Genomic DNA, 24413 nt, shown 5'->3' with positions numbered 1-24413 from the left:
GTCGGGAGGGTTCACAAGCTGGGAAAAATTAAGCCTTTAAAAAATGATTTTTGCTCTTGTCAGTTTATTTGAATATAAATTGAAATTGCATTGTTCTTAAATATTGTTGTGGCGATTACGTGTTTTTGCAGGGTTTAATTAAAATACCGGTTACCTTCGTCAAACAATCGTGAGTCAGCTTTGGCCGGGAGAAAAATACTAACTTCCGGAGACTAAGTAATGTCTATTTTGGTCACAACGACGTCACTCACTCGGAAGTCACGTTAATAGAAGTCCGCCATCTTGGCCAAAGTCTTTAGCTGTTGACGAGGAATAAACTTTGGTTGAATTTTGCGCGGTTTTTGCCGGTTTCTCATCGGTTTTAACGATGGGGATATTTTCAAATTCTTCAACGTTTGATTCTCTACTTGGTAAGTGTTTTCTATGGCTAAATCTTGGAATCGAAACATGAAGCTTCGTCTTTGAATCTCGGCTGATTTTTTTGGTAGAAGCTCAGTAACTCACAACTTTGTTCGTTTATACTTGAATCTTGTTCTAGAAAAAGCAACGAGCCAACTTCTTTTAGAACCAGACTGGAATAGCATTCTTCAGATTTGTGACTGTATAAGACAAGAAGATGTCATGTAAGCAAACGTCATTTTAAATTCCTTGCAGTTAATCATAACAATTTCGTGAATTGTGAACAAGAACTTCACAATAAACATTAGGGAAGTCTTATTACAATAATTTCTTTTTTGCGTGCATGCTTAAGCTTATATTAAAGTCATTTTATGTCTGTCGAATTTCAGCCCTAAATACGCAATGGCAGCCATGAAGAGGAAGATATACGACAAGAACCCTCACGTTGCGAAATTTGGATTGATCGTGAGCATAAGCTTATATTGATTTTAAATTAAGAATTTTTACTTATCGCTATTAGTTTTTAAAATTATGAAAGTTTGTGCACCAATCGAAAACTTAACACAACCTTGGCAAAACCCTAACACTTCCAAGCAGCCACAGATCTTTCGCCTCTCAATGTGTGACTCGGAATCCTTTTCAAACAGTTAATACAGCTTGAATGTTGATCCTGAATTACAGACATTTTCTACTTTGCTCAGTAGTCTGTAGTACTCAGACGTTCTTTTGAAGGCTTCAGAGAAATCATGCAAAGGCCAAGGGTCTATTCCAAGAACAAGTACAGCTGCATACTCTCACATTCCAGCTGCACTATGTTTTTGATATGTACTTGCAGTCTTATGAGCAGTTAGACTCAAAAAACGTTAAATGTTACAGTCCACTACAAAGACTAGTACCATGAGAGAGACATTGTGAAATAGAATTTCATACAGATAGTCTCATGATTGTACACGTATGCAATATCACAAAGTTCACGAGTCAGGTAAAAGAAGTAAAGGCTGCATTTGTAGGGGAGAGGGGTGGTTGAAACCCGATGATGAAGCAAATTCTTCAGGTGCTGCCATGACTGGCAGCAGCTACTGATGTCCTGGGCAGGCCACATTTTCATGCAAAAAAAGCTCTACCAACTGGGAGAAGACAGGGCTTTATCTGGAATTCAAGAAAATTTGGCCAGTGCTTGATGGCTGTATTCCAAAGCAACAGAGATTAGTGATCAGTGATCAGTGATCAGTGATCAGTGTTTTGGAACTGTGGAATGATACAAGTGATGCATCAATGGCTGTCTGAGATTGATAGTAACGTTTTTTTACTAAGTTTCGCATGTGTGAGCCAGGTCAAAGGGAGAATTAAGCTTTTTTCATACTAACTTTGTACATGTACATTGATTTTCTTGATAACACTCTCAAGGTTTTAGAGGCATGTGTTAAGAATTGTGGAGCCCCCATGCACAAAGAGGTTGCTACAAAAGATATTATGGATTTCTTTAGAGAACTGGCTAAGGTTAGTATCAGGCTAAAACCAATGAAAAATAATGTTTAAATCTATCACCAATAATAATTATTAATCATTTCACAAATTAACTGCAGAGTATGAAATCAGTGAAAATAATGACAGCAGAAAATATAATTTTATAGCGACAGTGAGATATTTATTAATTTGTTTTTCAAAGCTCAAACTCATGAATTGTAGCTGCAATATTATCTCTAAATAATAATATTATTATGGAATCTTCTCATATTAAATGGCAGATGTCTTTACTGAGCCTGTGTAAACTTAAATATATATTCTGAGGGTTTACTTTTTAATGTAGGGCTGACTATGTATTTGTAAACTCTTGTAACTGATCGCTTTGTTTTTTAGACCAGCCCAGAACCAGTCAAGGAGCAAATTCTAAGCATGATTCAGACATGGTCAACTGCATTTCGCAAAGAGCCAAAATACAAAGTTGTTCAAGATACATTTAATCTTATGAGAATGGAAGGTGAGGCATGATCCGTGGAGAAAGGGGCTAATTAAATTGTGTTAGATGCAATGCCTTATCAGCATTGTGATTGTACCTATGCTCCCATGCTTAACCCAGGTGACAAAGTAGGTGCTGGAGCTGGTCACTGGAGCTGGCTGTATATACATCCACACTCTACAAATTATGAATATCCAGAATTCTCTTCAGCTTCTAGCTCAATATGGAGTTAGAGTTCAATGTCTGATTGTCATCGTTGCCAGTCTTTTCACTCTTGATGCTTAATAGCTTTTTCTTGCTTTTTCAAGTTCTGGGTTTTCACTATCTGTCACATAACAATTAATGACATACTTTCTCTTTGTCTTGTGCTCTGAATAGGATATAAATTTCCTTCCATGAACGAGTCAAGTGATGCCTTGTTCACAGCAGAAACAGTAAGTTTAGAGTGTGTGATTGATAACACAAAATAAATAACAGTTAATTAGTATTTTTCCATGAGTGTAGGATATGAGAAAAGTGAGATGATGATAGCCCAATTTCGATATATTAAAATTCAGTCTAAAACAGTAGACCTCAGCATGAGGCTCCAGGGAATAAACCCCACAAATTCTGTAATTATTACCCAGAGCCTCGTGCTGAGGTCTATTGTTTTAGGCTGAATTTTAATATATCAAAATTGGTCTATTATTGATTAAATATATGTACAATTATGTGCTTTCCAATCTTTTCTTAGTTGCAGGCATAAGGGTTGTTATCCTGGGAGTGTCAGGATTTTCAAATAAGACCTGAATATGTCATCTTTATCATTCATCTTTTTGTTCACCTAGCTGAAAATTTACCATCTTTCATTATTTCTCACACACATAATGCTTTTGACATTGCTGCTCCAAACAGTATGCAGTGTTATGAGTCAAGTAAATGGCCTGCAGTGTAGCTCAGCAAGAGTCTCTCTGTGGCTCAGTGGTTAGAGTGTTCAGCTGGTATCTGCAAGGTCATGAGTTCAAAATTTCCTTTTGGGGATCAACAGTTTTTTCTTTGTCCCTTCACACACCAATGACAAATAAACATTTCACCTTTATCAAGACCTGAACACATCTGAAGACTGCCAAATATTTCCAAGAAGGTTCTTAGGATGCATTTCACCAATGAAATGACCCTTGGCCAGTACTTTTCTCTTAAAAATCAGAGAACTAACAGACATGTAGATGTATCATCATTTATGTGGACTTTTTTCTTCTTGCATTAATTTGAGTGTCAATACTTTTTGAAAGTGTGTCAGTTAAGGTTGTAAGAACTCAAATTTTTGAGCTAGGCATGAGATATCAGTGATTGGCAGACATAAGACCAAAGGTTTTGATCTGTAGGTGTGAGGCTCACATGTAAGGTGTTAGAGTTGGCATCTATATGATTGCTATCATTGTATCCTCCTTTTGTCAGGCCCCAGAATGGGCGGAGGGTGATGTTTGTCACATGTGCAGAGTCAAGTTCTCCACATTTCAAAGACAGGTAAGCAATGTGGAGAAGAGGCTTCTTTTAAGAAATTAAGAGTAAAATAATTTTGTGAAACCTGATAACTGTGATAACCTTGAAGATTGGTGCATTTATCATGCTGAACAAAGAGTATTTATTTATTTATTGATATATTGATGTCCTTACAAACTACAGGTACAGGGTTGTATGCGGTTGTAAGCCTCAATAAGTACCTAAATGAATAATATTATTATCTCTGTTTTCTTGAACTTTCAGTTTTGCAACAGTAGCTACAATAGGTACAGCTCTGTTTAGCTTTTAGAACACAGACTAATGTGATGATTTTATTTTGCTTAAAAAGTAGAAATATGTATGTTGTGGCTTGAATGAATCTGCTAGACAAATGTAAGAAAATGTTAAGTGAATTATGATAATCATGATTGTGATTTGAACTCAAACCAGTTTGATGTAATCTTGTAACTGTGAATGTGGGACTGGCAAGAAGTTATAGTGATGATTAACTTTAATTTCTTTTCTTCTTTTGTTATATTCAGCACCACTGTAGGAATTGTGGCCAAGTGTTTTGCCAGAAGTGTTCTTCTAAAGTTTCTATTATTCCACAATATGGCATAGAAAGAGAAGTACGGGTCTGTGATCCATGTTTTTACAAGATCAATCCATCGGCAGGGTAAGAAAGCATTCTACATTGCACAATTGAAGAAGCTAGTCATAAGTGACGATTTTGGTTGCTTTTCTTTTTTCTTGCTCCAAATTAGCTGAATTTTTGCATGTGGTCTTCAATGTAATAGAAAAACGTGTTCCTGTATTTTTGCCGCTGGTTTTTGCTTCGCTTTATAAAGACGCCGCTAGGAAAACCGAGTGGTTTTTTTGCATACGCAATATCCTGAAAACAAAGCAAGGTTTAGCGCAAAAACTACGGGACATTGCTAAACATACCTAAACAAAACTCTATGCGAAATTTGGAGCGTTTTCGACAAAGTTCACTTTTGATTAAAATGCCTAACGCCCTTTTCCCACCGAGGCTGCAAATAAACGAAGCCGGGCCTTTGTTATGATAAACAGAGCCGATCCTTTGTTATAATAACCAAGCCAAGCCTTTGTTGTAAGTCGAAGTCTCGCCTCAGTTTATCATAACAAAGGATCGGCCCGCCGCGACTGCAGGGACTTTGATCTCACTTAGAAAGCAGCAAAATGTCAATTTCACGCAACGTATAAGCTCAAAAATGTTGATTTTAGGTCAAAAAAGGTTTAAATGTTGATTTCACGTTAACACGTGACAGCAAGGATGTTGGTTTCACTTAGAAACCAGCAAAATGTCAATTTTACGCAGCGCACAAGCTCAATGATGTTGATTTCAGGTCTAAGTAGGTTAAAATGTTGATTTCACGTTAACGGGTGATGGCAAGGAGGTTGATTTCTCTTAGAAACCAGCAAAATGTCAATTCCACGCAACGTATAAGCTCAAAAATGTTGATTTTAGGTCAAAAAAGGTTTAAATGTTGATTTCATGTTAATGCGTGACGGCAAGGATGTTGGTTTCACTTAGAAACCAGCAAAATGTCAATTTCACGCAACGCATAAGGTCAATGATGTTGATTTCAGGTCTAAATAGGTTAAAATGTTGATTTCACGTTAACGCGTGACGGCAAGGAGGTTGATTTCTCTTAGAAACCAGCAAAATGTCAATTTTACGCAGCGCATAAGCTCAATGATGTTGATTTCAGGTCTAAGTAGGTTAAAATGTTGATTTCACTTTAACGGGTGACGGCAAGGAGGTTGATTTCTCTTAGAAACCAGCAAAATGTCAATTCCACGCAACGTATAAGCTCAAAAATGTTGATTTTAGGTCAAAAAACGTTAAAATGTTGATTTCACGTTAACACGTGTCGGCAAGGATGTTGGTTTCACTTAGAGACCAGCAAAATGTCAATTTCACGCAGCGCATAAGCTCAATGATGTTGATTTCAGGTCTAAATAGGTTAAAATGTTGATTTCGCGTTAACGCGTGACGGCAAGGATGTTGGTTTCACTTAGAAACCAGCAAAATGTCAATTTCACGCAGCGCATAAGCTCAATGATGTTGATTTCAGGTCTAAATAGGTTAAAATGTTGATTTCGCGTTAACGCGTGATGGCAAGGAGGTTGATTTCTCTTAGAAACCAGCAAAATGTCAATTCCACGCAACGTATAAGCTCAAAAATGTTGATTTTAGGTCAAAAAACGTCAAAATGTTGATTTCACGTTAACGCGTGTCGGCAAGGATGTTGGTTTCACTAAGAGACCAGCAAAATGTCAATTTCACGCAGCGCATAAGCTCAATGATGTTGATTTCAGGTCTAAATAGGTTAAAATGTTGATTTTGCGTTGACGCGTGACGGCAAGGATGTTGGTTTCACTTAGAAACCAGCAAAATGTCAATTTCACGCAGCGCATAAGCTCAATGATGTTGATTTCAGGTCTAAATAGGTTAAAATGTTGATTTCACGTTAACGCGTGACGGCAAGGAGGTTGATTTCTCTTAGAAACCAGCAAAATGTCAATTCCACTCAACGTATAAGCTCAAAAATGTTGATTTTAGGTCAAAAAGGGTTTAAATGTTGATTTCACGTTGACGCGTGACAGCAAGGATGTTGGTTTCACTTAGAAACCAGCAAAATGTCAATTTTACGCAGCGCATAAGCTCGATGATGTTGATTTTAGGTCTAAATAGGTTAAAATGTTAATTTGACGTTAACGCGTGACGGCAAGGATGTTGGTTTCACTTAGAAAACAGCAAAATGGTAGGAGCCCATGATGGGCTCCTGAAAATGGTAATTTCACGCAACGTATAAGCTCAAAAATGCTGATTTCAGGTCAAAAAAAGGTATAAATAAAAATAAAATGAAACAAATAAACATTTCAATAAACACTTTTTCAAATACGGCAACGTCTTCAGTGGCTAAAAAATCACGAGATAAAACATAGTTTTCGACAAACGCGATCGTAGCTTGATGTCACGCACCGCCATAACTTCCAAGTTCAAAATGCGCTGGTACCTCTTATGCCTGATGAGGATAACAACTTTGGCGGCTGTTTAGTTTTGGATTTAAGAATTTGATGACTCCACGTGAAAACGCTCTATAAATAGGGCTGACAGATTAACAGATTAACCCTTCTGCGCAACGTACGGGTCTCCATACATCTGCATGTCCCCTGATCCCAGAAGCTCAAAACACTACAAATCATGCTGATTTGAAATAAAATCAACGCAAACTGGATCACAGATCTGTTACAATCGATCGCCACTTGCTGGCCATTATTATGTTTAAATCTAGTTACCAGTTCGAGAAACGTCCGCAGAACGTAATCGCAATGCATGCCGGGAAGGGTCTTTACACCTCGTGCGCGGGAAGACATGGCGGTCGATACAAGACAAATTTTATAAGTCTAAAACCAGTTCTCGCTTTCCGAACTTTGACGCTAGCAACGCTTGGCAAATGGGCCACAACTCACTAGAGGGTATTTTTCTTGGGCAAGAACTGCTCTTGGACTTTGCTACCTGGCTCGATCTGACTTCGAACGCCGATAACACGATTACGGTATATCAGCTGCCTTCGAAGTTTCAGAACACATTTTGATTCTTTAAAACGTGCTGATGACTTACGGGTTTATCGAGGCTTTATGATGCCTCTCAACCACCAGGTAGGCACACAAGGTACTTTAAAACAATGCTTAAGATATTAGTTGACAGAGCTCTAATGTGGCACATCTCTTTTTTGTTTGATGGCATTTCGTTTGACGCTTGATCAATTCACGTGTTGTGTTCACGTCACAATAACCGGTGTAAACAATCCGTTCCCAGATTTCCGCTCTATATGCTGTGGGATTTGGTTTTGACTTCATACACTATAAACAGTCTGCCTGTTTGCTGTTCAACAAATAAACTCCTAAAGACATGGCTAGGAAAAGCCAAGTTTTTTGCCTACGTTTTAACTCCAAAACAAAGCAAAAACCAGCGACAAAAATACAGAACCACATTTTTCTATTACATTGAAGACCACATGCAAAACTTCAGCTAATTTGGAGCAAGAAAAAAGAAAAGCAACCAAAATCGTCACTTATCGCCTTTTATGACTAGCTTCTTCAATTGCACAATTTGGCCATCAGCCAGAAGGTCATTGTACAGTTATTCTAAGTGGCTGACAATCACTTATACTTGTTCCTTGATGGATCAATACAACCAGTCTTTGTCATATGATCCTACAATAACTGTACCACACCAGTGCCCAGTCATTGGAAAACAAGTTGTGGTCATCCCCTTTATATTAACATAGCAACAGTACAACCTGTTAAAACATCCTTGATTTTATCCTTAAATGATTCTGACTCAAAACCAAGTATGGTGACACATTTTTTTTATTTTTGAATTGTGTTAAGCATGATAAGATGAAACGTTTTACAGTTTAAAAAAAATTCTAAGGAGAGAGTTCAGAGCCACCTTAAATATTTAAAAATGTAAGGTGGCCCTGCACCATTTTGCACCTTAATACTCTGTGTAGATATCCACCTCCATGAAAATAAAATTATATAAAACAAACGTAGCATGCCTTTTTCCCAGTATTTCAATGTGTTAATGTAAACCCAAGCTCACTGATCAATCAGCAAATGAAACCTTTTTAACCTGCAAATAATTACTTGTTTACCACTGACAATCACATGAATTATTTTATTCTGCTCAACTCCATTCATATTGTTTTTGTTTATCATTGCTAATGTAGGAAAAGTGAAGAAAGCTCTAGTAAGAAGTCTGACAGTACATCTTCAGATTCTGATTTGCCAGCGGAATATCTTAACAGCCCTCTGAGCCGTGAAAATCAGGTGAGGATTAACTGATCACAAAGCATTTACCAGTATATTATTCCCAAATACCAGATTGCAAATCACATGTATTAGCAGGGCTTGAAAAAAGGGCTCTCCAGTTGTCTTGGATAAGTACATGTTCCTGCCAGGCAAGTTACTTTCATTCTCACTTGCCCGAGTGGTATGGGCCCAGGCAAGTCTTCTGTCGACCAAATAGCAATAAAAGTAAATGAAGACTTGCCCAGGGCAAGCAAAAGTTGAGAGCTGCTAGTCTGAAGGGCAAGCTGGAATGCAAGTTTTTTTGAGCCCTGATTAGTGGTAATTAGTACATGGTCATTGATAAATGTTACAGAATAGGAGATTAAAAGATGAAACATTCTAACATTAATTAGTGAAATTCCTTTTTAGCTAGTCAAGGTTTTGGTTTAAAAAAAATTTCACTTTTTATGCAAAAAAGAAAAATTTACAATGAGCATAACTGAAAATGAAAGACAAGCACATGGCTGGCAATTTGCATTCTGTAAGCAGATAAAGAAAAATCAAGTTCATAGCTTGGCACTTTGTGCAGTCCCTGGCTTCTAATGAAATCTCTGAAGAAGGTAAATGTTTGTTAAGAACCTATCTGGTATGATATTGTAACTGTGTCATTACATGTTGTACTCTGACTTGCTTATAGGTCCCAGCTAAGAAATCTGAACAAGAAATTCGAGATGAAGAAGAGGAAGAGTTACAGCTGGCCATGGCGTTATCACTGTCACAGGAAGAGGCTGCTAAGGATGTATGTTCAGATCTCCTTACTGATTGTCCTTAGTTTGTTTAATGATAGTTTCGAGAATTTGATGTTGATTATTTCTTTTATTTTAATACATGTATGCTCTCTACTTGACAATAATGGTATGTTGATCATGAGTTACTACCATTAATGTTCTAAAATCAGCTGGTTGTTGCTGCTCATAAAGAGCAAAATGTTGTGTAGTTTACTTTATAACTTAACATGCACTCTGATTGGCTGAAACAGTGTGCTTTATCAGAAAACAGGGCATGGGTTGATGACAGTAAGTTGGCACTCAAATATTTGCTTCGGAATTTTGACAAATTTGACCCAAATTTAAGCATCCCCTGTGGCTCAGACGAACGCAATGTAAACGAGCTATTTGTCTGCAGTAAATGTGGCTCACAGAGACCATTGTTTGCAACAGTAGTGTTAAAACTGTACTAGAATAACCAGTTTCGCTAGATTCCCGCCAGCAAAACATGTAATGAAATAAACAAATTCGCAACCTAACCAGTGCTTTGATAAAATATATTATATTCAGTGCCGTAGCAAGGGAAAAAAACTGGAGTGCACAGAAACAAGCACCGAAGGCGTAAGCTACTATGAGGGTCTGGGGACATCACCCCAAAAAATTTTGAAATCTAGAGGTTCAGAAATGCTATTTCCAGCGTTCTCCAAGAGCTATTTGTAATTTAAGCGTATTGCAAATTACTTCCTACACTGTCTCAGCAAAGCAATACAGATTGAAGAAAGCATAACACTTGCCAAGTCAATTACAAAATAACAAAACCGACTGTCTCTCAAGCAAGTGTTTCACCTGTCAGAGACTCAGAAGCAGGTATTAGTTCGTTATTAAACTGTCTGAGTTCCCTTAGATGCAAACGGAGACTTCATTGGCATGTTGTTTGATGAAAACTTCCCGAACAAGTGCTTGCGCCGATGGTTGTGCCCCACAAACAAATTGGCAACCTCCGCCATGTCAATGCCATCTGCCAATTCCTTTTGGACATGGAGAAGCATGAGGTGGTCGAGCCTCGTCTCTCTCGTGGTTGAGCGCAGGCAAGTCTTGAGCCGCTTTAAGCGAGAGAAGGAGCGCTCACTGATGGCGTTGGTAGCTGGCGTGACAAGCATAAGCTTAGTAAGGGTGCAAATCTCACTCAATAAGAGTTTATGAACGTTTCTGAGTGACTGAAAAAAAGTCCAGCAGATCAGCGATGTCGAATCTGGAGGTGTCTGCCTGTACTATTTCTGGAAGCAGGGACAGCTGGAGTTCTAGCTTGTAATGCTGCAAGTCAGTATCCCCGTACACTGCCATCACTTTTGCTAGCTTTTCGTCATGGTCTTCAACATTTTATACACGTCTGATTTTACTTTTGGGGTAAAAAAAAAAACTGTGGGGGGAGGGGGGCATGGGTCCCTGGCCCCTCCCCTTGCTATGGCACTGATATTTGTTAGGAAGGCAGAAATTATACTTAAGAAGTAAAACAACGACAAAACAACAATTGAGCTGTCTCTGTTTATGATGAGAAGCTTTATTTTTGTAAAAGTGCTCAATTACTCAAACAACACTTACATGGAGTGTAGTAACGCTTGTTCTCCGATCACCTCTGTGAAGTGAACTGACGAGTGGTCAGTTCAAAGCTTGCTCTGATACTCTCATCTGTGCTAGGAGTAGAACCAGAGGGAGCAGTTTAGTCTTTCTAACTTTTACACTAGTTCGGGCAATCTTGCTGCAAGCAGCTGCAAGCCGTAAATAACTCTAGCTTCTTTCAAATTCAACTCAGCATTTTGCATTTTCATCCATAAGCTTGGAGCTCCTTATTTCATAATTTCCATTGGACAAGTGCACATTTTCACGAGCCACAATACCACCAAATTCCTCTGGACTACAAGCCTTTACCTGCCTTCAGATCCTTATTTAAAAATTAACTAAAAAGCAAACTTTGAAGGCATCATTCTTCTCTCGAAAGCCGCGCAAAACTACTTGAAAGTGAAAGCTTAGCTGATGTTCAATTTGTGATTGACAGCTGTCACTTCATTAGCCAATCAAATTATTTGAACAATTCTAACAATGATTGTGATTGGCTTATTTTAGCGTGCTTTATCAGAGAACAGAGCACGGCTGACACCACTTTTACTCATTTGGAAAATAAAGTTTGGTTTGAAAATTCAGCTGAATGCGTGGGGAAATTATTGGATTCTTTATCATAAAACAAATAAAGAAGTCTTGACTGTGCTCTGTTCTGTTGTAAAGCACTCAAGAAGTAGGGAAAAACACTTGACTACGTCTCATGTTTTCCCCTATGCTTCTTTTGTGCTCTACTGCTTCCTGCATGCTTTACAACAGGATAGAGCACAGTCGAGGCTTCTTTATTTGTTAAATTTTAAGTGGTTTTCCTCAACAAGTGCTTTAAAGATGCAACTTTACTTAATACAGTATGAATTTATCTGTTTTCAGATGCGAGCCAGTCCCAGTATTAAATCATCCCCCTACAGTACAACAGCTACAGAGCCGCCATACAGTTCACACAGGCAGACCAGCAATCTATATGCATCTCCTGTATGTGTATTCTAGATATTATAATTATTCTGGATACATAAATTATGTCTGGTCAAAAAAATTCCTGCAATTCAGGTTGCATCTTATAACTGAGTATTTAGGAGTAATTTTCAGTTTGTAAACTTGACACAATTATGTTTAAAAGTGCATCTTATAACTAAGTGCGCCTTATAACTGAAAAATAGGGTAGTTGTACAAGGTCCATACCATAAGTCAGAAACTGAGTTTTCCTCCTGTTTTATGGCCCAAGCATGAGTTACATGAGCAGGAAAAGGGGAGGGAAAATGACAACACATGGCTGATGCTATGGAATGAGCCAGCAAGGTTTTAAAGGGTGTGAAGTAACATCCAAGTAATTGTACTGTATGCTAGTTGAAGTACAGCATACAACAGATTGTTTAATTTGTGCACTGTACCAAAAGTTGCAGACCACTATGAATTGAACATGCCCAAAATTATTTAACTTGTCAATAACAATCTCATTCAGCCATACATAGTAATCCAGTTAAATTTGCTCAATTTATTTTTATAATGTTTTTCATGTACTAAAAGTGTAGAGATGGGGGTCTAGATCATCAAAAATAAACAGCTCCTTTCACAATTCACAGGAAATTAACAAATGTATTATGGAAAAGGGAAACTTTATACTTTTCATACAAACTGACTAAATTAATGAGATTGTTGCGTTGATTGTTGTACATGATTGTTAAAGTGTCCAAAGCACAACCTTTTTTGACATCTTCACCATTCCTCTGCTCCTTTTTTTCCATGAGCACCAAAAATAAAACTGTGTTCCATTGAAGACCAATGCAAATGGATCAAACAGATCAATTGGCTTCTTATGCTATGTTTATTGTGAAATTATGGGTGTCAAAAATAATAGAAAACATACCAGTAATCAAAATAAGGGTTCATGTTTATTTCTAATTTCACACATCAGAAAATTATTTTAAACAATCATGGCTCAATGCAGCTAACAAAATCACGATTCTTGAGAAAAATAACTAGCCATTTAACATTTCACTGGAACAAATTAGGGCATTCACAAATCATGAAAATACCCTTTACCATCCTCTATGCAACTGATCTATTCTTTGAGGATTTTTCACACTTCTCTCTTGCATTAAAATGAACATTGTTTGAACATAGTTGTTGATGGGTTTAATTTCTTCATTTTTTGCAATTCAGGAAGAGGTAACAGACTCATCCAGCATGGACCCAGAGGTATGTTTAGCGCATAAACTCAGAAATAATGTTTTAAAGTTTCATGGGCTCTATAAATGTTTAGAGTCAATACATACATTGCATAATGCCCTCTCTACACTGTATGTTAAACAACAAAATGTAAGCAATTCCCTTACTGGAGGTCAAAATTTGTAGCACAAGTGTTACTATTGAGTGTTCTAGGCAGGATACTTATTGACATAATTATTACCTCCTTCCCCCTGTGTGCATAAATAAGTACTGCCAAATTCTTAGGGACCATAAAAAAGTGACCTGTGATAGACTACCTGTAGAATCCCATTTACCATCGATCCCAGTGCGTGTTGAAATTGCTTTCTCTCAGGTTGTTTCATGCACTGTTGGTTTCAGTTGCATATTGAAAAAAGGTTTCATGCGATGACAATTTTGTAGCTTTTATTCAATCCTCTATGTAGAACATCAAATTCTGAGCCTAAGAAGTGTGGAATTGTGTTTGGCATTAGTGCATGAAAAAATACTCACAAACTTCTGTACTTCAGCAACGCATTCCAGCAGGAATTGGTGGAAAAGAGTGCACCTTGAGTTAAATTCCGTGAGATTTCTTTTATTAATAATATTATAATATAAATTTAGCCAAGCCTAAAAGCGGAGCTCCTGATTGCAACAACTAACCATAAAGGAAAAAGGGATTTGTTTTTCTTGGATCAGAAACTCAAAAAATTATCAATTGTGAGCATGCAATTGTTCAGCATGTGGTTTTGCCATTTTTTCCAATTAAAGTTTATCAAACTATACCCAATAAGCGTTACCAAGATTGTAGAAATTATTTACGCAATATATCAGGGACTTTCCAAGAGACAATTGTGCAAGGAATATGTCAGAAGAAAAGTCAACAACATGCCAGAGTTTTATTTGCGCCAAAATTTTGCCTTTGCACATACTCCCCCCTTCTTCCCCCAGAGTAATAACGTGACTTGAGCCCACGATCCAATCAAAACACCAGTAACTGGTCTGCGGTCGATCAAAAAAAACATGAGCTCGATGAGCTCTCTGGAGGGAGAGGTCAACTTTGCTTGCGTTGCCATGCGATTGCACGCCTGATGATCTTGGCCATTATGACGTCACTCGTGAGCCGGCCCGTGAAGTTTCAATGGCCGCTAAAGAATGACACCAGACAAGTTTTTCATCCGATGATTACTCAAAGAATTTGAAAGAAAGCGATAAACAGACCAGAGGAATAAGATAACCTGTTAAAATTGTGTCCAAAAATACTTTGATGTTCAAAAACTAGAAGTCAGAAGGCACAAAAACATGCAAAATTTTGAGATCGCTCAATTAAAAACGGGATTGAAAAGTGGAGCTTTGCACTCGTTACTTGGGCGATATCTGGAGAACCCAACAATGAACAACACGAACACAAAAACATGATCTTGATATGGTTTAAAACGTTCGAATAGTGATGAAAACGAATCATTTAACATGTGCATAAAAATGATCAGTGGGTTTAAACCCATTATTTTGTAGACGATAGCGTGGAGGACTCGCTGATCGATACTCGAAACCCTCAAAATATGAGAAAATGTTCCCTTGCAAAGGTATTTGAACTATCAAGTTATATGCTGGGTTGGAAAGTAAATAATGTACCAAGGAATTATTTTTCTGCGCTAAATTATCCACAAAACCGTCAAAGATAACATTTTCTTCTGCGAGGCCAACCAGCTCCGAGCAGACGTGTGGATATTTTAGGTGGTAAAATGATGTAAAATCACTCTACAGGAGACCTAGATGAAACGGATGATATTCAGAATAACACAGACCAGACCTCTTCCCAGAAAGGTGCTTCATTTCATGTCAAAATATTCGTGAAATTTGAGATCGGAGCATGATCTGTTTCCTCAGGCGTCCGCATGCAGTGCAAAGCTGTTTCTTCTTCTGAACTTCTGACAAGAGAGGTATCCTAAACTGGTGCTTTGGGTTCTATTTATTTTTCATTTCTCAGTATAGACTGTATAGACTGTAAAAGACAACTGTGTAGGATGTCATATAGAAAAACCTAAAAAATACAGAATCTGGTTCCAAGCAGCAAGTGAATTAAAGAGGAAAAGATATATGAACAGGGATACTTCCTATGCTAAGTCATTAGCAATAAGAGTTAACTTAACAAGGAGCAACTTGTTAAGCCAAAATGACTTTTTGCCAAAACGAAGAGTTCAGTAGAAGGTTATGACAAAGCTAGAAAGATCAATATCAGGTGATCTCTTATTATAACCAAACCCCTTGTTTTCTAATAGTATCCGTCTTGACAAACTGTAATAGCTTTACTACTTCTAAGTTTGAAATGATAATCAATTCTTTTCTTTATACTTTATGCTTTTAATTTTCGTCATAAATCTTATGTGAACAAAGACAGCTCCAACAATTATTTTACACTAAGCTTAAACTGAACTACAAAGAAATATTTTCGAGAAGAGTGTCACAGAGAGGTTGCACTTGTAAACATGGACGTCAAGCCTGATTTCTCCCCAGCTCCTTCCATCCCAGGTTCCCCCTGTTGCTTTTTGCATTGATGAGTTTATTTTTGGCTTCAAGAAAATGATAAGTGTACATTTCCAGCAAATAACACACAGGATTGGGTTTTAAATGTTTAATTGACAGTACATTGGCAATAAATAGATAGCTTTCCATGGTGGTTGCATGTACTGCCAGAAATGGGACCTGCTTGAATGGTCTTGCAAAGGTAGTGGAGGATGGTAACTTAAAGTTTAAAAAGATCAAACTAATAAGACTCCTCATAATATTCACCAGTCAAAAATTACAGTAAATGTTTATATGACCTCCCTTCCCTCTTTGGTGTTCATATCGCCCCTAACTCTTTTCAACAGAAAATGTAAACTAAAAGACAAATTTCCTAATGAGATCCAGCACCACGAATTCAAGTATGTATTTACCATTAAAAAATGCAATTCTCACAATTAAATGATCCAACCCCCATCCACCTTTTAAGTCCCGTCCAAGCAGATACAATGCGGTCATGTACATGGAGCTAATATCATAATTTATAAAACATTAAATAGCTCATTTCCAGTATCAATGTATTGAACTGAGGTCTTCAGATTTTCACATAAAGAATTTTTTTCAGCACCCTCACCTGCACAAAAAAGAAAAATAAAATTTTCTGAAACATGTCAAACAAACTACAACAATCACTCTGCATAAAGCATTTTTGGATCCTTACTTAAAGAAAATTTACAATATTGTTTAGGAATTAAAATAAATCACACTTCAAATACCTAAATTGTTGATCAACAGTGCCAATTTTGTAAACATAATAAGATTCAGCAACAGGAACTCAAGGTGACCGAGTTTGGTACTCAAGTTTTGCGAAATAAGAATACTTAATTGCAGCCGACAGTGAGACCCCTTATTTGATCTTAGGTAATCAAGAAAGCCCTCGTCCCAGTGACCCTAAACAAGCTAACTTTCACTGTTTTGTTGAGAAAGTGAAACACAAGCCACCTTTAGCAACATAACCAAGGTAATCCTGGTAGGCATGATAACCTTTTTTCGTCAAAATACTATGACTGGCCTACCTGAGGCAACTCATGGTATGAGGATATAAAAATTAACTCACAAAACCCCACAGTGATCAAATGACTGGAAGGAAGCCAAAGGAAGAAGGACAACTGAGCACTGGAGTATAAAAAAAGGCTTAAGTAATCCTGGAAGGACCACTTCATGTCATATATTAAACACTTGATAAAGTTGCCTCAGAAGGGTCTGATAGGGTTGCCTTCGGTACCCGAGACCATATAAATGGGGCCTTGTACTCTCTCCTCTGCAGACGCTCCCTATGGGAAATTGAATATACTCCGAACTACCAGCCTGTGGTCAAAGCAGCACGAAAGTGGCCTATGAAGAAGAGAAAAGTCTTACAACACTAGACTGCAAATCATGGGTAAAATGTAGACTGCAGGCTTTTTAGGAATATGATATTCCCATTTTCATTTATAAAGAGATCGAGCTAACCATACACCGGCTAACCTGTGCCATATATTTCAGGGTAAACAGAGCACAAGCTCTATATAAAGGAAATGGGAATACAATATTCTTAAAAAGTCTGCAGTCTGCATGTTATCCTCTGTCTGCATTTTAACCCCCGTTGTGCAGTAGGCAGGCTTTGTCTTATTTAAATAATTAAGCTTAAGTTCTTGTTTGTGAAAGTTCTCATTTCCTTCATTGTGGATAATATTTCTGTTCGCTAGGCCCATTGCAGAATATGTGAAAAGGTTTCAGTTTTGTGAGAGAACACTCCGAGCACGAGATCGCAGATATTTCATACTCAAATGGACTGATCATTTTTACTGCTAATTCTTCAAAATCATCTTCAGATACAATGTTTTCCTATACATATAAGCTATTCTGTGACCAAGTTTCACGTTTCTTTACGTTACCGATCACGTAAAAAGGGCAATTTTACAGGGCGAATAGTCAAAATTTTGCCCCACATATTTCCAACGGAGAGCGATGACCGTAACACTTTAAATACACTTTCTGCAAGATTTTTCGGTTATAATTAAAATCTACTTACCTCTAAAGAAAGAAAAATGATAATCACTCCTTGAGATCCAAATACAATACCATTTGAAACTGGAATGATAGGAGAAATCTGCCTCAAAAAGTTGTATCAGCGAGAGGCGACGACGCCATTTTCGAAAATTTTGTGCATTTGCGCGCTTCTTTCGCCGTGACGTCATAATGGCCATGATCATAGGGTCAGCCAAATCTGACGTGTTCACCTCTCCCTCCTGATGAGCTCTAAACTTGAGTCCACCATATGATCACGTGATACTGATTAGTGGATAGCTTGTTGTGACAGCTGTCTATTAACCATAACATGGATGTCCAAAATCAAAGATGTAGCTATGGTATCGGCGTACGTACGGACAGTCACGTGACAAGCGAAATTTTTTAGATTGATATGTTACCAAATTTTCTAAGGTACGGGGCTCCGCTCGTGTGCAGGAGCTCTGCTATGATCATCAAATTCAACATCATGTGACTACTTTTTTAAATCCACAACTGAGACCAACAATTTGTGAATTGGACTCAATAGTAGGAGAGTTACAGTGTCCTTATTATGTTCGCATTACAGAAAATGGTTTGTACAGGTTCCAGTAACTTGAGTGCTCTGTTAGCTGTTGGCTATCCTTTCAGCTGCATCAGACTTCTCCTTTGCCACTGAATGGGTAGGTGCTGACAAGTCAAGGATAGATGTACCTAATGTAAATCTTTTACTTTCCACTTAAAGCTTGCACGATATCTCAATCGGTCTTACTGGGAGGAGAGAAATGAAAGGCAGAGTTCAAGACAAAGATCAAGTCCACCTGCCAGTGCACCAGAACAAACACAAATTGCTAACAATTCCACTGAGGTAACTAAACTTTGTCAATATTTAAAAATAATACTTTTGAAATATGTAGAGATCTTCTTAAACTCGGCAATGAAAAGTAACAATCTAGGAATATGTAACTGTTGTTTTTGGCAAATCCTCATAAACATTATTTTCCTATTGGCAAGTGTGTACTTATTTTATACAAGTGGAAATAAAGTACTCAGTTAATTAATTATTAAAAGGACTTAGCCCAGCTTGTCTTTATGAGGACACTTTGTGTCCACGGTTGTCTGTATTCTGAGAAGCAAAGGTTGCAGTGTGTCATTCCTTAGCATTATTCTTCTCATTGCATGTCCGTGACAGAGTATCTAAACATACTATCGTGTTTACAAATGTTAATGGCTGGGAGATCTAGAGATGGTACTAAGAATTCTGTCATAAAATAAGTTTTTAAAAAATTCAGCCTCAAATCTAACTAACTCTAAAGCCAATGCTGCTCAAAATTGCAAACATTAAACAACTTTTTCCTGCCTACCTTGTTTAAATAAACTTTGAACTCAACCTCAACTGTTAGAATAGCTGTAGTTCAGGGCATTGCATAGACTTAGTGTCACTTTAAGCAGTCTTAAGCTGGCCAGCTTTGTTTGTTCGTAGTTTGATTTTCATTGCTTTGAAATAAAACTATATGGTTTTCTTTTAAGTTTCAGTTAATTGCTTTGATTTAATGCTGAGCTCACCATACATGAGATATTTAGACATGTCGGATTTGAATAAACACACGCCACAAATCGTGTTAAGTGTGGACTTTCACTGATGGTTGTAAATTGCCTACTACTTATTTCAACCAACATATTAACCTAACCTTTTTTAATAACCTAAAGTAGCGGTGTTTGTAACATAAAAAAAGCTAAAAAGGGACTGTGTTTCATTGTAGATGAAAGTTGGGATATTAAAAGGAAAAAGGAAAAAGAAGGGAAGGAAACTGCAACGAGAAAACTCCGAACCCACGGTTAATACCAGCTTCACTTGCTGTTTGTCGATATTAACACCAGAAACTCATTGTTAACAGGTTGAAATGTGGAACACTAGCTTTTGTTCGTTTGTCTCAACTCATCTAAAGAGACCATATCCGAAAAAAACTTGTTTTAGTCCTAGCGCAAGGCTTTATTTCCTCGCTAAGAACTAAACAGAACGTAGGAGAAGTGCAATGGAAACAGGATGTTGTGGAAATCATTTATGCTAAGACTGCAGGCGAAACCTTTAGTAATGCCTCTTTCTGATACCTGTAGATTCATTTTGACCGCTTGTTGGGATGGGTGGGTTTTTCATGTCATAATTCATGAGGCTGTTGAGAAGTATAAAGAGTACAGTTACATATTTTAACCGCTAAATGAGTTTCTTTTTAACACACAAATGAACTAACTTGAATCTGCACCGCATTTAACCTAAATGTAGAATAACAAGTATAACGTTAATATAAACAAAACTCAATAAAAGCGAATGATAAAGTGACCAATCAAGAGCCAGATCCATATCATTCATCACAGGTTAAGTCACATGGCACTAAAGGACCAATCACAATAATGAATTTAACCCTTCAGGGTATGTAAGTTAAATATAAACTGTACAGTGCACATTTAAACTAAACAACCCCGGCCCTTGTCAAATTTGAAGTCTTCCTGATGGAGTTTGTCCGCGTTCTTGATCTTTCTGCCAGCTGGATAGTGTGAATTCACCTACGTCAGAAGTATCAGAAGCTATGGTGAAAACCTTTCAAGGTAACGTTGAGATGTTACTTGAACGAATGCAGAAAGTCTCTGGTCAGGGAAAACACATCGCTATGGATGCTACAGTGCAGGTTGGTTTCTCAATTCCATTTTCATCGGCGTTTCTGCTTTTGTTTTCATAACTCTTTATACCTCTAATTCTGAAGACTGATCGATGTTTATCCTTGGAAATCATCTTCTTACTAAGGGGGGAGGGGGTGGGAAGGGGCGGAGGGGTATAAAGCAAGGGAATGGTGCACAAAGTCTGCATACGATCCAAGTGGCCCATCAGACCGACGCTTATCTCCAGTTTCTATGCGGCATGAAGCGACTAGGTGTATTTCTACCTTCCCCTGGATGGAATGCTAGTCCATCGTGGGGTTACCCCCCAGGAATTAAATTCGTCAGTTCCCAGTTATACACATAGGTGGAGAGAGAGGCACTGTGAAAGTTAGTGTCTTGCCCAAAACACAGGACAATTTTCACAGTAAATGGTTTGAACCCAGGAGTATCAGTAGTTCGTATAGTGTGATCGTCCGGGTGAGTGTAGTTCTGAAAAGAACTGTTGTTGGTGACTGACGTTTCGACAACCTTAGCGGAAGTCATCTTCAGAGTCAAGTGAATAGTGTTTGTCAGTCGATGATGTTATAAGTCTGGTCCGTTGAATGTGATTGGTCAGTATAGCCATGATGGTATTGGCTGAAAGACTCGTGTAAAGTTTGTCATCAGTCATTGGTGGGTTTCGATCCGTCAGCTAGGGCCCGATCCCGGACCACTTGACGTGGAGTCGAACGCACTAACCATAGTCTTATTTGAAAAAAAGTGGGTCAATCAGTCAATCAGAAATCTTTTTAATATGTCAGTCTGTCAGCTAGCTATGGGAAAACACCCCTCCACTAATTTCGGACACTAATAATGATGATACACAAGTACAGTAGATCGATGTAGTAGTATGATGTACGAGTTCAATAAATTTTCACACTAAATATGACTTGTTCTTGTTGTTTTCCTTTAGTCTCTATTTCAAACTGTCAGCGCCATGCACCCGCAGATTTTGAGACTTATCGAGGAACAGGAAGAGGAAAAAGGTGAGTTCAGTCTTGTGCTAAGTTTCACCGGGTCTTTGCCTAATTGATATCCTGCGGGATTCCCGCTCTCTGGTGGGGTGATCGCATCCATTTTTAGTTCTAGGGATTCCCATCACCATTCAGGGTGATCACGCATTGTGAATATCTTTTATCTGGTTGAGTGAAAATATAGGTTCTGAACAGTGATTAGAGGAGTTGGATGTACCTTGAAAAGGTTCGCTAATTTTCTCAAGTTTTGTCATTTGTAATCTGAAACTTCTTCATTCGTTATTGTCCAAGTTTATTTCCAGTTTTGTGTGTGTTTTCTCTATCTCGGAAAATTATCATTTGAAAATAGTTTTGAACATCAAAAACATAACTTAAAATATCGTAACATAGCTCATTTAATATTTAGTTCTCACTAAATGTTATTACAAGTCATTCCGGCCAGAAGAATCTAATCAATGAGACGAAATTGTTTTGATTTTATTGTGTCCCAATTGCTGCTGCAAGAAACGCATGGAAGTAGTGATGAGTAGCCATTTTTTTATTATATTGGGTAATTAATTCTCTTCGTCTCCTTTTTTTCCAGCAAAATTCGAGGCTCTTCAGGTGAAGCTGGGCTTGGTACATGAAGCACGCTCATCCCTAGAAGAGATGCGTGAACAACACCGCGAGAAAGTTCGCCAGCAAGAACTAGAACAGGACATGCTGCGGCGCATGCAGATAGAACAGAAACTTGAGCTCATGCGGCAGCAGAAGGCTGAGTACCTGGCTTATCAACAGCGCCTACAGACTGAACGACAGGCGGTCATTGAACAACAACAGCAGCAGCAACAAAGACTCCAGTATCAAAGACAGATGCAACAGCAACAGCAGATTCCGTACGGTGGCATCCAGTACCCACCCGCGGGTGATTCCAGTCCCTACTCGTCATTAACTTATGTTCCCATGACAGCATCGAGTACGCAACCTTACAATCCCCAGAATGTACCTGCAGGTTATACCCCAGCGGTACCTCCCGGATATCAGGTTCCTGATGCTCCACCGCCCTCGCAGTACCCCTCACGTCAAACTGAGCCTCAGCCGAGCTCAATAGAGTATCAACCGCCGTCATATGCATCCCAAGTTCCGCCAGAAGCTGGTCCAGCATCACTTCAGCCTTACAACCCTGGGGCTCCTCTTCCAGTTCCAACTGCTCCTGCGCAAGTGCTTCCTCAGGCACCACCCCCTCAGTATGCACAAGTTAGCTCCCAACAACCAGCTGCTCAGCCACTCTATGGACAAACAGGAAGTCAGCAGCCACCAGCGCAAGCCTCGCCGCTGAATCAGTTACCAGGGGCACCACCTCCAGGTCCTACCGTGCAGCAACCTCAGTATAATCAGATTCCTCCACCACAAGGTCAGTCCCAACACCTGCAGCAAACACAATATTCCAACCCGGCTCAGACAGCACTGGTACCAGAAGCTGCACCACCCCAGTACCCACAACCTCCATCTCAGCTCCCACAAACTAAACCACAGCAAACTTTCCAACCTCCCCAAACTAACGGATATCTTCCGCAAGGAGATACCTCACGGGGATCCCCCCAAATGCTGTTTAATTCTGTACCGACACAGCCACAACATAACATGGGCGCATCAAATGGCCCTGCTTCGTTTCAACAAGGGCCTCCAGTGCAGCCAGGAGGCCCAATGCAGCAAGGGCCTCCATTGCAACAAGTTCCCCCAGTACAGCAAGGGGCCCCAATGCAACAAGGAGCCCCAATGCAGCAAGGGCCTCCAATGCAACAAGGGGCCCCAATGCAGCAAGGGCCTCCACTGCAGCAAAGTCTCCCAATGCAGCAAGGGCCTCCAATGCAACAAGGACCTCCAATGCAGCAAGGGCCACCAGTGCAGCAGTTCTATGAACCACAGCAACAGCAGCCTCATCAATACGCGCCGCAACAAGGTTATCAACCTGCTCCAACTCAACCGCCACCAGGCCAACAGCAACCACCGCCACCACAGTACTTTGGGTCAGCGCCACCTCCTCAACAATCGGGCCCAGCCCCCCAGAGACCGCTCTCTGATTTAGAACTGATCTCTTTTGATTAAATGAAACATTGAACGTCTTAAAATACTTATCTTATTTTGGTGATGCTAATCATTTTGAAGGATTGTTTCCGCGATATCGTCAATATATGCAAAAGTGATAATCATATGATAGCTTTAAATGGGAATATAATTTCTACCATCAGTTTAAATTAATTGGAAATGTACAGAGTGGAGAAATACACAACATAGGGGAACATTTTTTGTACATTTTAGTGACAGTTCGTGTTGTGTTGTTAGCTATCTTTAACAATAGCTCAATACACCAGATAAAACAACAGTATTGTTTTTCTCTAAATAATATTTCTTTCGTAAATTAGAAATTCTGACCGTGGTAGTTTTGCGCGAGATATTTTAACTTGAGGTTCTCCTCGGAGTGGATTAGACGCCACCTGGGAATTCATTTGTAGGTAACAAATACTGGTATTGTCAGTTGTACTGTGAGCTTTTACATTTTTTCCTCGTAAAGTGTAAATACATGAGAATGAACTTCGCCAAAAATTTAATAAAACAGAACAACATAGAGTTGATTCTCTTTTATGGCCGAAAAAGTACACTCTTTTGCCCCAATTAATTACCTCTTGAGTCACGTCCTGGGCGTTGAAATAATCTCTGCATTGATAAATACTTTTGGCAACTTCAAAGTGCATCGACCTTGTGTGAGATAAACAGTTTGACGCTATAAAGCACTCAGAGATTTCCGGCACTTTCCTTGCTTCAAGCAACATGCTAATCCGTCAGATTGTACTTGAGCCCAGCCCCCTAAACAGTTTGTTTTTCTTTTCAAGTTCCACGCGAATTTTCTTCTTTGAAGACAACAATACCGGAGTGATATTTATTTCTTACATCAAAGGCTATGAAGAACTT

The 24413-nt window shown here is 38.7% G+C and overlaps 1 protein-coding gene, 1 long non-coding RNA gene and 1 pseudogene across 3 annotated transcripts; 1 reads left to right on the top strand and 2 right to left on the bottom strand.

Annotated features, from left to right (window-relative positions):
* Positions 1 to 238: 238 nt before the first annotated feature.
* Positions 239 to 24071, top strand: LOC110047279 (hepatocyte growth factor-regulated tyrosine kinase substrate-like). 2 transcript variants are annotated; one of them, XM_089289821.1, is made up of 17 exons: positions 239 to 410; positions 539 to 623; positions 789 to 864; positions 1807 to 1899; positions 2260 to 2380; positions 2738 to 2793; positions 3797 to 3865; positions 4384 to 4517; positions 8608 to 8707; positions 9366 to 9467; positions 11923 to 12024; positions 13213 to 13248; positions 18536 to 18658; positions 19554 to 19628; positions 20337 to 20477; positions 21401 to 21473; positions 22045 to 24071. In XM_089289821.1, exons 1-17 carry the CDS (start codon positions 368 to 370, stop codon positions 23547 to 23549), a joined length of 2934 nt encoding a protein of 977 aa, XP_089145947.1. In that variant the 5' UTR covers positions 239 to 367; the 3' UTR covers positions 23550 to 24071. The 2 variants fall into 2 exon arrangements, with proteins under 2 accessions (XP_089145947.1, XP_089145948.1); XM_089289822.1 differs by lacking the exon at positions 19554 to 19628 and having other exon boundaries at positions 240 to 410.
* On the bottom strand, positions 10251 to 10815 carry LOC149112097 (uncharacterized; annotated as a pseudogene).
* LOC149112096 (uncharacterized) lies at positions 15857 to 18436 on the bottom strand. Its single transcript, XR_016207272.1, has 3 exons — positions 17816 to 18436; positions 17027 to 17136; positions 15857 to 16375 (listed from the first exon to the last, which is right to left on the bottom strand). It is a non-coding gene; the product is annotated as an uncharacterized LOC149112096 (long non-coding RNA).
* Positions 24072 to 24413: the final 342 nt, after the last annotated feature.

This window comes from Orbicella faveolata, unplaced genomic scaffold (genome assembly GCF_042242905.1).
Source record: "Orbicella faveolata isolate gen_17 unplaced genomic scaffold, um_ofav_v1 contig_2, whole genome shotgun sequence".
NCBI lineage: Eukaryota > Metazoa > Cnidaria > Anthozoa > Scleractinia > Merulinidae > Orbicella > Orbicella faveolata.
The sequence above is the reverse complement of the archived record's forward strand: the minus strand, read 5'-3'. Positions and strand labels throughout refer to the sequence as shown.